The 11,937-nt window shown below is 37.7% G+C and overlaps 1 protein-coding gene across 1 annotated transcript; it reads left to right on the forward strand.

Annotated features, from left to right (window-relative positions):
* Window positions 1-5,843: 5,843 nt before the first annotated feature.
* Window positions 5,844-10,740, forward strand: GNGT1 (G protein subunit gamma transducin 1). The gene is made up of 2 exons (XM_047094479.1): window positions 5,844-5,939; window positions 10,612-10,740. Exons 1-2 carry the CDS (start codon window positions 5,844-5,846, stop codon window positions 10,738-10,740), a joined length of 225 nt encoding a protein of 74 aa, XP_046950435.1.
* The last annotated feature ends 1,197 nt before the right edge of the window (window positions 10,741-11,937 follow it).

The following is an 11,937-nucleotide window of genomic DNA, read 5'->3' on the forward strand; positions in this document are numbered from 1 at the left end:
TACTTGGTATTCCTTCTCAATCTGTCCTTCTCCTCTGCCTGCCCATTAAAGGTTGGGGTGACTCAAAGCTCAACCTTGAGAACTCTTCTCTAACTGTACTGTTTTTCAAATGTATATTCATATATATATATATACACACACACACATATACGTATATTTGTGTATAGTCTTGATCTCACCTCTGAATTCCAAACACTTACCTCTACTTAATATCTGTATTTGGATGTCTAATAGACATCTCAAATATTATGTGTCTTAAACTGAAGTCTTAGTCGTAAACCTTGATCTTCCTTCTTTCTGTCAATGACACTTCTATGTAGACTTTCAAGCCCAAAACTGGAATTACTCTTGACATGCCCGTCTCTTCATCACCCAACCCATCAATAGTCCTGTCGGTTCTACCTGTAAGTCACATTTTTAATCTGCCCATATTTCTTTATATCCATGGCCACCAATTTGGTTCAAATCTATTTGTTCTTAAGGGACCATTGTGTTAAGTTCTTACATAAATTCCCAGTTTCCACTTTTGTTCCCCACTCAGCCCCACACAGCAGGGTATTTTTAACATATCAGACCATGTCACAATACCTCACTTCAAGATAAAATCTAAAAGCCCTTCATTAGCTTCTCATTTTATTCCTCACCATTCCTCTGAGCGACTGTATGTGATCTGACTGCTCTCTCCCTTACTGACCTCACCCCCTCACTCTCCATCGAATCTCCCTCAAGTTACACTGTGTTCTCTATTCTCCTAGTACAACAAATTTGTTTCCACCTCAGGTCCTTTGCATGAGATCTTCCTTCTGCTTAGCCCTTCTCCTTGCGTGAAATGCTCATCTCCTTATCTTTACTGGCTCCTTCTTGACAGTCTTGGTCCCACTGATACTACCTCTAACCATTCTATATGATGTTGCTTCACATAGCGGTCACTCTTTATCATAACCTATAGCCTTTATTATCTGATATCACTATGTTGGTTCCTTTTGTTTTACTTGTCTTTTCATTATATCTAAGCTCTGCAACAGCAGGGAACTTACCTGTTGTATGCACCATTGCATCCCAGTGCTAAGAGCAAGACTTATAAAGTAGGAGCTTATAAATGTCTGTGAAATAAACAAATTACTTATTATACCTCCCCTAGCACTTATCACAATCTAATATATGGTACATTTTATCTTGTTTATCGTCTTTCTCCCTCATTAGAATGTACATTCCTCATGGGCAGTGTCTTCTATATTTTTCTCTGCTCTACCCTCAAGCATCTGGCACATAATAGCACTCAGTAAATATTTGCTGAATGAATGAATAAAATGTTAGCTATTTTTATAGTCCCAAGTATAATGTCAGGACAAAAAGAATAGTACAAGATAAGAAAATTTATAGCCATATGATTACAAATTTGTTGTACATAATACAGTGGATTTGTTTCTGAAAAAGTGTCAAACTCAATGTTTATAAGTCAAAATATTTAAAGTGTGCTAGCAATATTTCTATTTCAACGAATGTGCGATTGGTCCTCTATCAAATGGGGGACTTCTATAAGTAATTTCAGTAATTCCCCCTAATATAGCCCTTATAAGTTAAATATTTTATTTTATTTTTTTACTTTTTAAGTTTTTTTTTGAGAGAGAGAGTGTGTGTGTGTGTGAGAGAGAGAGAGAGGAGAGGGAGAGAGAGAGAGCAGGAATGGGGCAGAGAGAGAGAGAGAGAGAGAGAGAGAGAATCCCAAGCAGGCTCCGCACTGTCAGTGCAGAGCCAGATGTGGGGCTCAAACTCACGAATTGTGAGATCGTGACCTGAGCCGAAACCCAAGAGTGGGATGCTTAACTGACTTACCCACCCAGGCTCCCCATAAGTAAAATATTTTATCAGGTTCCCTTACTTCAAAATATGCTTATCTATAATGTGTAAAAACAAACAGAAAACAGGTAGATTTTGAACTTTATACTAGCCCACTTTAATTCTAGAATAAATCAGCAAGAATCCTAATGGAAACGCTGAAGATATTAAGCGTGAGACACTTAAGTTACTCTACACAGATTTATCCTCCCTACATCCCTCCCCCACACCCACAAAACCAACGAAAACCATTAACAACCTAACATATTTTCAAAAGGCCCTGGAGGGGGCAGTATTGCCCCCACTGAGAACACTGCTGTATTGATGGGGCACAACTCTGAGATACTTCCTTCCTCTTCTCTTCCCTTTGCCGGTTTGGACCTTATTTCTTCTGATGGTAGTGAAGGATGGAAGAAGAAGTAAAAAGGCAAATATCTTCTACTAGGGTATGTTTCTCCCCTGAGTTAGCCATAAATTGCTACCTTAGCTTGTTGGTTTGTGTCTTCTGTCCTTCCCTTTTATATTCTGGTAAAGATGGGGTGAGTAATAGGTGAGCTTGGTAATAGGGGCAGGGGCAGTTATAAGATGTAGCCCCTCTTAGGACTTTCCATAGACAGGTGAGTCAACTTGAAAGCTTTGAATATAAGTGACCCAGGTATGGGTGGGGTGGGGTGGGGGGAGGGGAGAGGGGGGGATATGGCAGAGTGGGCTTAATGCCCTTTGTTTTCAATTTTGTGCTTTCTTTCTGTGTAATTCTAGAGTATGAAAAAACAAATCTATTCTTTTACACTAATTTGAAGAAGGGTAACAGTGTGCTGAAAACAAAAACAAAAACAAAGATAAGTATGCTGGAGTCGAAAATACCCCAGACCAGAAAACAAACACTTGTGTTATAGCCCCAGCTCGTTTGCCACCCATTGTATGATTTGGGGCACTTCAGTCTCTGGACTGCATTTGCTTCATCTGTAAAATGGGATAAGGCATGATTAGATGATGCCACATCTAAATTCGTTCTAACCTCTCAGTGCAACTCTGAGCCTTTGGTCTCCATGCAGACAATATACACTGCCCTTCTCTGTGTGTTGGGGTGTCCTTGAGGGAGGTTAGAGTTTTGATATTCGCTCTTTGAGTTTTCTCATGCAAGTCCTGTGGCATCAAATTTGGCAAGCATTCTCACATCTTCTAAGATTCACCTCCATCAAAGGAAATGTGTTTTACTTAAAATATTATTAAATATCGTGAATCACAGCATTTTAGAGTTGGGAGATCATTTGTTAATAATGTTAGAACTTTGCACTTTTCTCTGTGTCTAGGTGAATTTTCATGACATAGGTTGCAAGTGACTTTTTCAACTTCAAGATCCTCTTTTATGTATTGAACGATTCAGGAGAAAGGACATAAAAGTTATGAAAGATATGAATGCTCTTATAAAGGTCCTTACAACCCATTGTGCCTTAGATTTTTTAGAAGCAGAGCCTAAGGCTTTCCTTGTTCAAGTGACTTATCAAGGGTGGGCTCTCAGGAGAAACCTCTGAAGGAGGGTGGAAAGCATGATGAAGCAGAAGTTAAGCAAAGTTGTAGTTTCAGATGTCTAGCTGATCCTGATCCCATGGGGAGCTCTGGAAGGTTCTCAATCATAAGGTTGTTCTGCCCAGAGGCAAGTGGTCTGAGCTATTAGAACCCCACTTCAGCCAGCCATGTGCTACACGGGCCAGCTGAAAGCATAATCTCCCAGACATCACCAGCTGAAGTGCTTTCCATCAGCCAAGAACAAACTTATGCGGAAGGCTTACCCTTGGCAGTCAACACCTGCAGGTGTTGAGGAGATGAATACCCCACCCTGGAAAGGGAGATCTAGGCAGGGTACCAACAGTGTCTGCTATGCATGATATTAAATGAGTGAAATTATGTCCACATGATATCCTTTAAAAGCACTTATAAAGCTACCTATCAGCAAATGACATGTAGGATAACACAGTCTGAAAACCTGGAGGTACCCAGCTAACATGTACTGAGCACTAGCTCTGTACTACATACTCTATGTAACCTTTATTCCTCTCAAGAAATCTACAATGTAAGTAATAATATTGCTTCTATTTCCTAGTAAACTGGGGCACAGAGAAGTTAAGTAACATGATCAGGGCCACACACCTATCAAGAGCCAATGAGTGACTATTTCGTTGGCAAAAATATGGTAGGGATTCTCTAGAACAGAGAAAATTAAATTCTAAACCCTGTTCCAAATCAAAACCTCTTAGATTGGATTCATATTTTAACAGGTCCTAAAGTGAGTGTCAGAGCCATTACCAAATGGAATTAGTTTTCCAAAATGGAGAAAAGTTGTGCAAAGGCCAATGTCAACAGCTGAAAATGATCAGCAGAGATAGATACACTTGTGAATGGTTATAGATAGTCTAAAGGTAGTGAGAAGGAAGGGGAGAATAAACGTGAGCATGGGCTCTTGAATACGAGGCAATAATTACATAGGAAGGAACAAACTTTTTGTTGTCATTGTTTCTTAAAATAGGAACAAAATAGCAAAAAAAAGTATAGGAAATATTAACTTTGGGTACTGATAGAGTGTTTTTTTCTATATTTGTGCTGGCATTTATTCCTAAAAACTTACTAAAATGTCTGTTTCTGGGGTGCCTGTGTGGCTCCCTCAGTTAAGCATTGGACTCTTGGTTTTGAATCAGGTCATGATCTCGTGGTTTCATGAGTTTGAGCCCCACGTTTGGCTCTGTGCTGGCAGTGCAGAGCCTGCTTAGGATTCTCTCTCCCTCTCTCTGACTCAACCCCACTCATACTGTTTCTCTCTCAAATAAATAAAAACTGAAACTTAAAAAAAAAATAAATAAAATGTCAATTTCCCAGAGAACAACAGTCTATTATAAGACTGAGAAAGGAAATAATGTTTCCTCAAAGGTTTTAGAAATGATAACACTGTGTAAGCACAGGGAAATAAGTTAATTTCTGATAAATTATTAGCAGAATATTTTTATGTAGATGTACAATGTTTGCTGAAATAGCATGTGACCTGAATGTGTCTACTTTAATAAAAACATATCATTATAAAAATTGGACCAGGGAGACAAAGGAGAAAAAGAGAGGACCAAAAAAGGAGAGATTATAAGTGATGCCACTTGGCTACAATGAAATATTTTCCAGACAGTTGCATATGGAACTGGACAGTTCCAGCAACTGGACAGTTGCTTATCTTCCCCTTTGCCCACTGATAAAATCAAGGAGAAGAGATTTCTGAGAGTGCAAAAGATCCTTCTTCTATGATGAGCGTCAGTAGATCAGACCCACTGTGCTACCTTTAACCTGCTCCATTTGCTCATCGTTGTTATCCAATGCATTGACAGTTATTACACACTTCCAAGTATTGTTTAGAGTAACATGCTAGTTTATTTTTGATTAGTAAGATTGTTTGTTGTATTTCTACTCTATTGGTTCATAGTTCAATCTATTATTTATAAAGAACTCATAATAACAGTTTTTGTATGGTTCTCTGTTAATACCAGATTAAGTACTCTAGCGATTTAGGGGATTAATGGGCAGTCCTCAAAATGACCTCAAACTAATTTAAATGGCATAAATCATATGATGGAGGGCTTTGGTGTTGGAGAAGAAGGTTGGAAACCCAAATTTTTAAATTGTGTCAAAAAAAAAAAAACAGGGGAAAAGAGAGGCTTTTGGTGTTGAAGATTACATATGATTAAACTGACCTCTCCCCACAAACCTACTAGCAGGTGTTTAGAGTCCAATGCTTGGTTTAATCATATTAGTGAAGATTATAAAGGAGCTTTAAAATTGCAAGGCTAGCGTGTAGTGCTAGAATTGTTCAGAGAGCGTTCATAAGAAATCCATTATCACAGAAAACTAAAACAAAGAAAGAATTCACTTAGTAAGTTAAGAGTGGAGGGAAGTGTTGGCTAACATTAGCTTTAAACAAAGGCCAGCAATTCAGGTGCACGAACTATTTTTTCAGCAGGCAAAAGATGCCAGTGATCAATATTGAGGACCTGACGGAAAAGGACAAATTGAAGATGGAAGTCGACCAGCTCAAGAAAGAAGTAACACTGGAAAGAATGCTGGTAAACTGCTGTTCTCTTTTGAATTTTATTTTAAACTGTAGATATAGTAGGAATACTGGGTCAGAAACCATTGCAGGGGAGCAGAATTTGCCACCCCAAAATATGTTCCTTTGGCATAAGCATTATTTTAGGCTGATTATTTTTAAGAAACAGCAGATAGTAGAGAAGCTCTGGAAACCAAGTAAAAGCTGCCCTTTTGTAAGAGACGTTTACAGTTATAAGAGAACTCTCCATTTGTAAGGGTGTCTTCTTCTGAGAAGGCATTTAGAGACTTAGGATTTAGAGAAGACTCTAAATCTCTAGAAACTCATATCAGTAGAGAAGGCAAGGACTTAAGTCCACTTGATTTAAGTGGGTTTTGGATGACTGCTTTTCCTGGAAACCTCCCATAACCGGCCTGCTCCCCATATCCCCCAACATCTTTTGTCTTCAGCTGGAGGTGGTATTTAAGGGGGTATCTTAGGTCATTTTGGAGAGGTTATTCATTCTCCTGGGTCTCTCCCATATATACAGGAGGTACACGTTATTAAATTTCTGTGCGTTTTTCTCCTGTCAATCTGCCTTTTTTTATTATAGGGGTGTCTCAGCCAAGAACCTAAAAGAGTAGAGGGGAAATTATTTGTCCTCCCCCACACCATTTACTGGAGAAGCTCAATGTAGTTAAAAATAAATCGTTCGGGTAAAAAGTCATCAGAGATTAAGAAAGTTAGTAATCATAATTATCTCTTGATTAGACTATAAATCAAAGATTTGGCAAACTATTTTTCATGGGCCAAATCCAGCCTTTAGCCTGTTTTAGTATGACCACTAAGCTAAAAATGTTTTTTTACATTTTTATAGAGTTGTTTTAAAAATGAAAGAAAGATGGGGCGCCTGGGTGGCGTAGTCGGTTAAGCGTCCGACTTCAGCCAGGTCACGATCTCGCGGTCCGTGGGTTCGAGCCCCGCGTCAGGCTCTGGGCTGATGGCTCAGAGCCTGGAGCCTGTTTCCGATTCTGTGTCTCCCTCTCTCTCTGCCCCTCCCCCGTTCATGCTCTGTCTCTCTCTGTCCCAAAAATAAATAAACGTTGAAAAAAAAATTTTTTTTAAAAATGAAAGAAAGAAAGAAAGAAAGAAAGAAAGAAAGAAAGAAAGAAAGAAAGAGAAAGAGGCAGAAAGAAAGAAGATGAGACAGAGGCCATATTTCAGTTAAGCAGTAAAGTGAAGCAATACATATAGGCATTTTATTTTTACTTTTCTAAATTGATAAGCTTCTCTTTATTTAATGCAATAGTTTGATGTTTAAATACTTTTAGCCAAAACCTCATCCCTTCCAGCACTGTCATGGCTAGTAATGAAGGGGTACATTCTATTCCTTCTTTGCAAACAAAAATGAGTTCAAGCACAAGAACTCACTCGTTCCTCCTGAAAACATCTGACAGATCTTGGAAATGGTTACCAAGAGTTCTCTGCTGTTAAAAGGACCAGAAATGGCAAAGGAATAAAAGTTTCCTCCAAACAAACAGTGACTGAAGCTTGGAAGATGTAGATATGTATTTTAGATCTCTTCATTTTAGGAAAGTAAGTAGAACAAAAACTCCTCCATGAGTAATAAGAGTATATTTTATATTTTTCAAACATTTGTTTTATCAAGCCAGAGCAAAAAAAGGGGGAGTAGTTTGCATTATCTTTGTACTTTGCTCAAAACTCTTACTCCCAATAAATATGGGAATTTTGGGGTTTTTTCCCCTTTATAATTGTCTCAAACTCCCCTGTTGCCCTTTCCATACAGGCAAGACATATTTTGTTGTAAAAAAAATTAAATTTATAAATATCATGAAAAGCTTGGAACTCACAACAAAAAAGTTAAAATCTTTATAATTTAGGAAACATAAACTTTTGGCATAAAGGAAAGTTCTTTTTTCTTACTTGAAACATCCAAAAGCTGTTTGATTACTTATATCTTCAGGATTATTGTTTTGAAGGCAATTTGGTTGTGTTCATGTTTATTATTCACTTATGGCAAGCTCACCTGGGAATTTTTATTTTTTTTAATTTTGGGTAAACATCACATACATCTTACCATCTGTCAGGTTTGGGGGTTCCTTTTCCCTACTACTCAATGTCTCCTCGCTCTTGGAAATCAAACTAATTTAATACCACACTGCCCAAACCACACACACCTACCCACAACCTACACACACACACACACACACACACACAGAGAAATTTTAGGTCCTGAACCGACATTTCTGAAACAGGATGGTATAGCATCCTTATAGTATGGTCCAGTGGATAGATACTGGAACCATATCCCTGGCTCAGATTCTGGCTCCACAGCTTTCTCTCTGTGGAACACTCACCTGAGATATTTTCTGTAAAATGGGAATAGTAACAAAATCTAATTCAGAGGACAATTGGGAGGAATAAATGGGATAATATATATAAAGCTCTGAAAACAATACCCAGGACATAGCAAGTTTTTTCTGCTATTATTACTACTTTTTAAATTATTATTGAAGTCTGAGACCCAGACTAGTTCATAATATGCCTCAACCTCTTTTGCTATCAAGGCACGATTGTCAGAATAAGACAACTTTTAGAGTTGCATCCCACTTTTAGAGGACAGATTTGCAATGACTATATGTCGATTCAATGGGCAAAGATTGAAGATAATCTTTGTGGTAATAGCTAAAAATAGCTACCATTTGATTGAGAATCTGTTGTATGCTGGGAACTTAATGGAACTAGTGTTGCTGTTCCTATTTCGTAGATGAAGTAACTAAACCTTGGGTGAACTCTCCTAACTAAGGGTCTATTGTGGGTAAGTGGGTAGAGCCAAAATTCAGACCTGAAGTGGCCCGAATCGAGTCCATGCTTTCCACAATGCCATATAATCCTATATTAAACTATCTATACTTATAATAAGCTTCACTGAAATACATTTTGAACAACACACTCACATGGGTTTTGGGTAATGTATTGCTCCTTGTAGCCCCAGATCCTAGTTAGACATTGTCAAAACCAACCCCTCACTGACTCCAGAATTAGGATAGCAGTTAAACCTCTATTCCTGACATCTGATTGAGGCCCAAAAAGCTGGTGTTCGGAGAAGTATAAAAAAAAGTGAATCTACATGCACCCCCATGTTTATAGCAGCACTATCAACAATAGCCAAAGTATGGAAAGAGCCCAAAGGTCCATCGATGGATGAATGGATAAAGAAGATGTGGTATATATATATACAATGGAGTATTACTTGGCAATCAAAAAGAATGAAACCTTGCCATTTGCAGCTATGTGGATGAAACTGGAGGGTATTATGCTAAGTGAAATTAGTCAGAGAAAGACAAAAATCATATGACTTCACTCATATGAGGACTTTAAGAGACAAAACAGATGAACGTAAGGGAAGGGAAACAAAAATAATATAAAAACAGGGAGGGGGACAAAACAGAAGAGACTCAAATATGGAGAACAAACTGAGGGTTACTGGAAGGGTTGTGGGAGGGGGGATGGGCTAAATGGGTAAGGGACACTAAGGAATCTATTCCTGAAATCATTGTTGCACTATATGCTAACTAACTTGGATATAAATTTTAAAAAATTAAAAAAATAAAATTAAAAAAAATATATATATAAAGTGAATCTAAATCTTAGTTTTGAGAAAGAACAAATGTGAATTTGAATTACTGCATATTTTAAAATTGTATATAAACTCCAATTGAAGGAGCCATCTGACCAAGGTCTTGCCTCAGTTAGGAATGATGTTTTCTAGTATGTACATAATGAGTTTACAGAGTTAAAAAGTAATCTTAAGTCTTATATCTAATGTTGCTGGAAATTTTCATATAAAAATAGCATAAATATTTTATTAAAAAAACACAATACCTAGATAGCTTATGGAATGGCCACCTAATGGGCTGCCGGAAATGAAGTAGTTTCATGTTAATTTCATGAATGACGTATTAAGTGAAAAGGAAACAAGCTGAAAGTTAAAAGGAATGATAACTTGATCCTGTGTATATATGCATGCATATGCACACACACACACACACACACACACACACACACACACACATTTGTATTTATATATGTTATAGAACATTGACTCTTTCTAAAAAGTGGGTTAAATGTTACATGGATCATTCAGGCTCTGGCTGAGCCCATTAAAGTACTAAAGCCTGATTTTTCATGAACTCATTATTATAATAGTGCAAATGAGGGAAGATCAATCTCATAAAAAAAAAACTCAGTTCAACAAATACTTATTTATGGAGCACCAACTAAATGCAGTCTGTGTTCTCGATACATGTGAACAAATCAGCCAAAGGTCCCTGACCTTTTGGAGGTCACCTTCTAATGCACTGTCATCATCAATCATTGTAAATGAGTTTAAAATAACATTACATGTGTATACTTCTGAGAATCCAGGAGCAGTGATAAGCCTGGAATTTAACAATTATTCATTCCCTTGCACCTTTACAGGTCACATTTTTGGAAGGAGGAAAAATATTCAATCAGTGTTCGCTCTGGTGAACAACTATTCCTTCTTCTCTCCTAGAAAGTACATACACATTGGCGGAAAGCAGAACCACATTTAAAAGAACACAAAAATTATAATAAATACATTCTTGGATTCTGCAGCATTTGTATTGAACCAAATGTGTCATTTCTTTCTCTTTTCCTTTAAGGTCTCCAAATGTTGTGAAGAAGTAAGGGATTATGTTGAAGAAAGATCTGGCGAAGATCCACTAGTAAAGGGTATCCCAGAGGACAAAAATCCCTTCAAGGAGCTCAAAGGAGGCTGTGTGATTTCATAAGAAAAAAAAAAATCCTTGGAATATCTTGAGCTTTAATGACAGTACTAGTTTTTGGTCATATATAAGAATTCTATTAAGCATGTACGTAAAGCTTTAAATTTATAAATATAAACTTTAAATAAAAACTGGAATGTGATAATGTATAAATCTGTTTTTCTTCAACTGTTTAGTACAGTGAATTTTGATTGACCTTTTTCTTTTAACGATACCTACTGTTTCATGGGGCGCCTGGGTGGTTCAGTCAGGTAAGTGACGGTCTCAGATCATGATCTCGCAGCGCAGTTCCTGAGGAAAGGTCATAAGAAGCCAGAAAGTTCTGGCCCTGGCACTTCACTGCCTCTCTGACTTTGGATAAGTTACTTAATCTTTTTAAATCTCAGTTTCTTCTGCTGTAGGAAAGAAAGAATAATGGTTCTATCCCCTTTTACTTGGGGTTAAATATTACACTAGAGTGATTACGGCATTTAGTGTACCACCTGACACACAGTAAGACCCAATAAGTGTTAACTAGTGTTACTGAGAAAGGAACTAGATGCATATCCAGAATCCTTTAAGATACGTGCTATTCCATCCCATCTCTAAGAAGACTGTCACCAATACGGTCCTTTTTCCTATAGCAGCGTAAGAGCAAAATGGTAGAAAAATAGCTTTGTTCTGCATCATCTTCCTAATCAGTTTCCTCCTGGCATCTTATTGAGTTGACATAAGCCAAATCTCACTACCTTTGTGCTAATGACTAAGATAATTTGCCTCTGTTTCTGTAACAAATGATGAGTGTTAATTACCCCAACTTGGAAACTACTTTTGTTGTTACTGTTTCCTTATCCTATCCCACACGTACAGTGCTATTTTTGGATATGTCAGTGATCAGAATACAAGGAAATGCTAATTGTTGTTCTTTTTGTTTTATTTTAATTACTTATGGGAGAGGGAGAGCGGCAGGGAGAGAGAGAAAGAGAGAGAATCTTAAGCGGGCTCCATGCACAGCATAGAGCCTGACATGAGGCTTGATCCAAGGACCCTGGGATCACAACCTGAGCCGAAATCAAGATTTGGACACTCAACTGACTGAGCCACCGAAGCACACTGATTGTCATCCATTTTTTGAAAATTTTTTAAAAAAATACTCATTTATTTTTGAGTTACAGAGAGAGAGCACAAGCAGGGGAAGGGCAGAGAGAAAGGGAGACATAGAAT

The sequence above is a fragment of the Lynx rufus genome, unplaced genomic scaffold, assembly GCF_022079265.1.
Source record: "Lynx rufus isolate CCGP_SWC_20201006 ecotype Redwood Valley unplaced genomic scaffold, mLynRuf1.p SCAF_4, whole genome shotgun sequence".
Taxonomy (NCBI): Eukaryota; Metazoa; Chordata; class Mammalia; order Carnivora; family Felidae; genus Lynx; species Lynx rufus.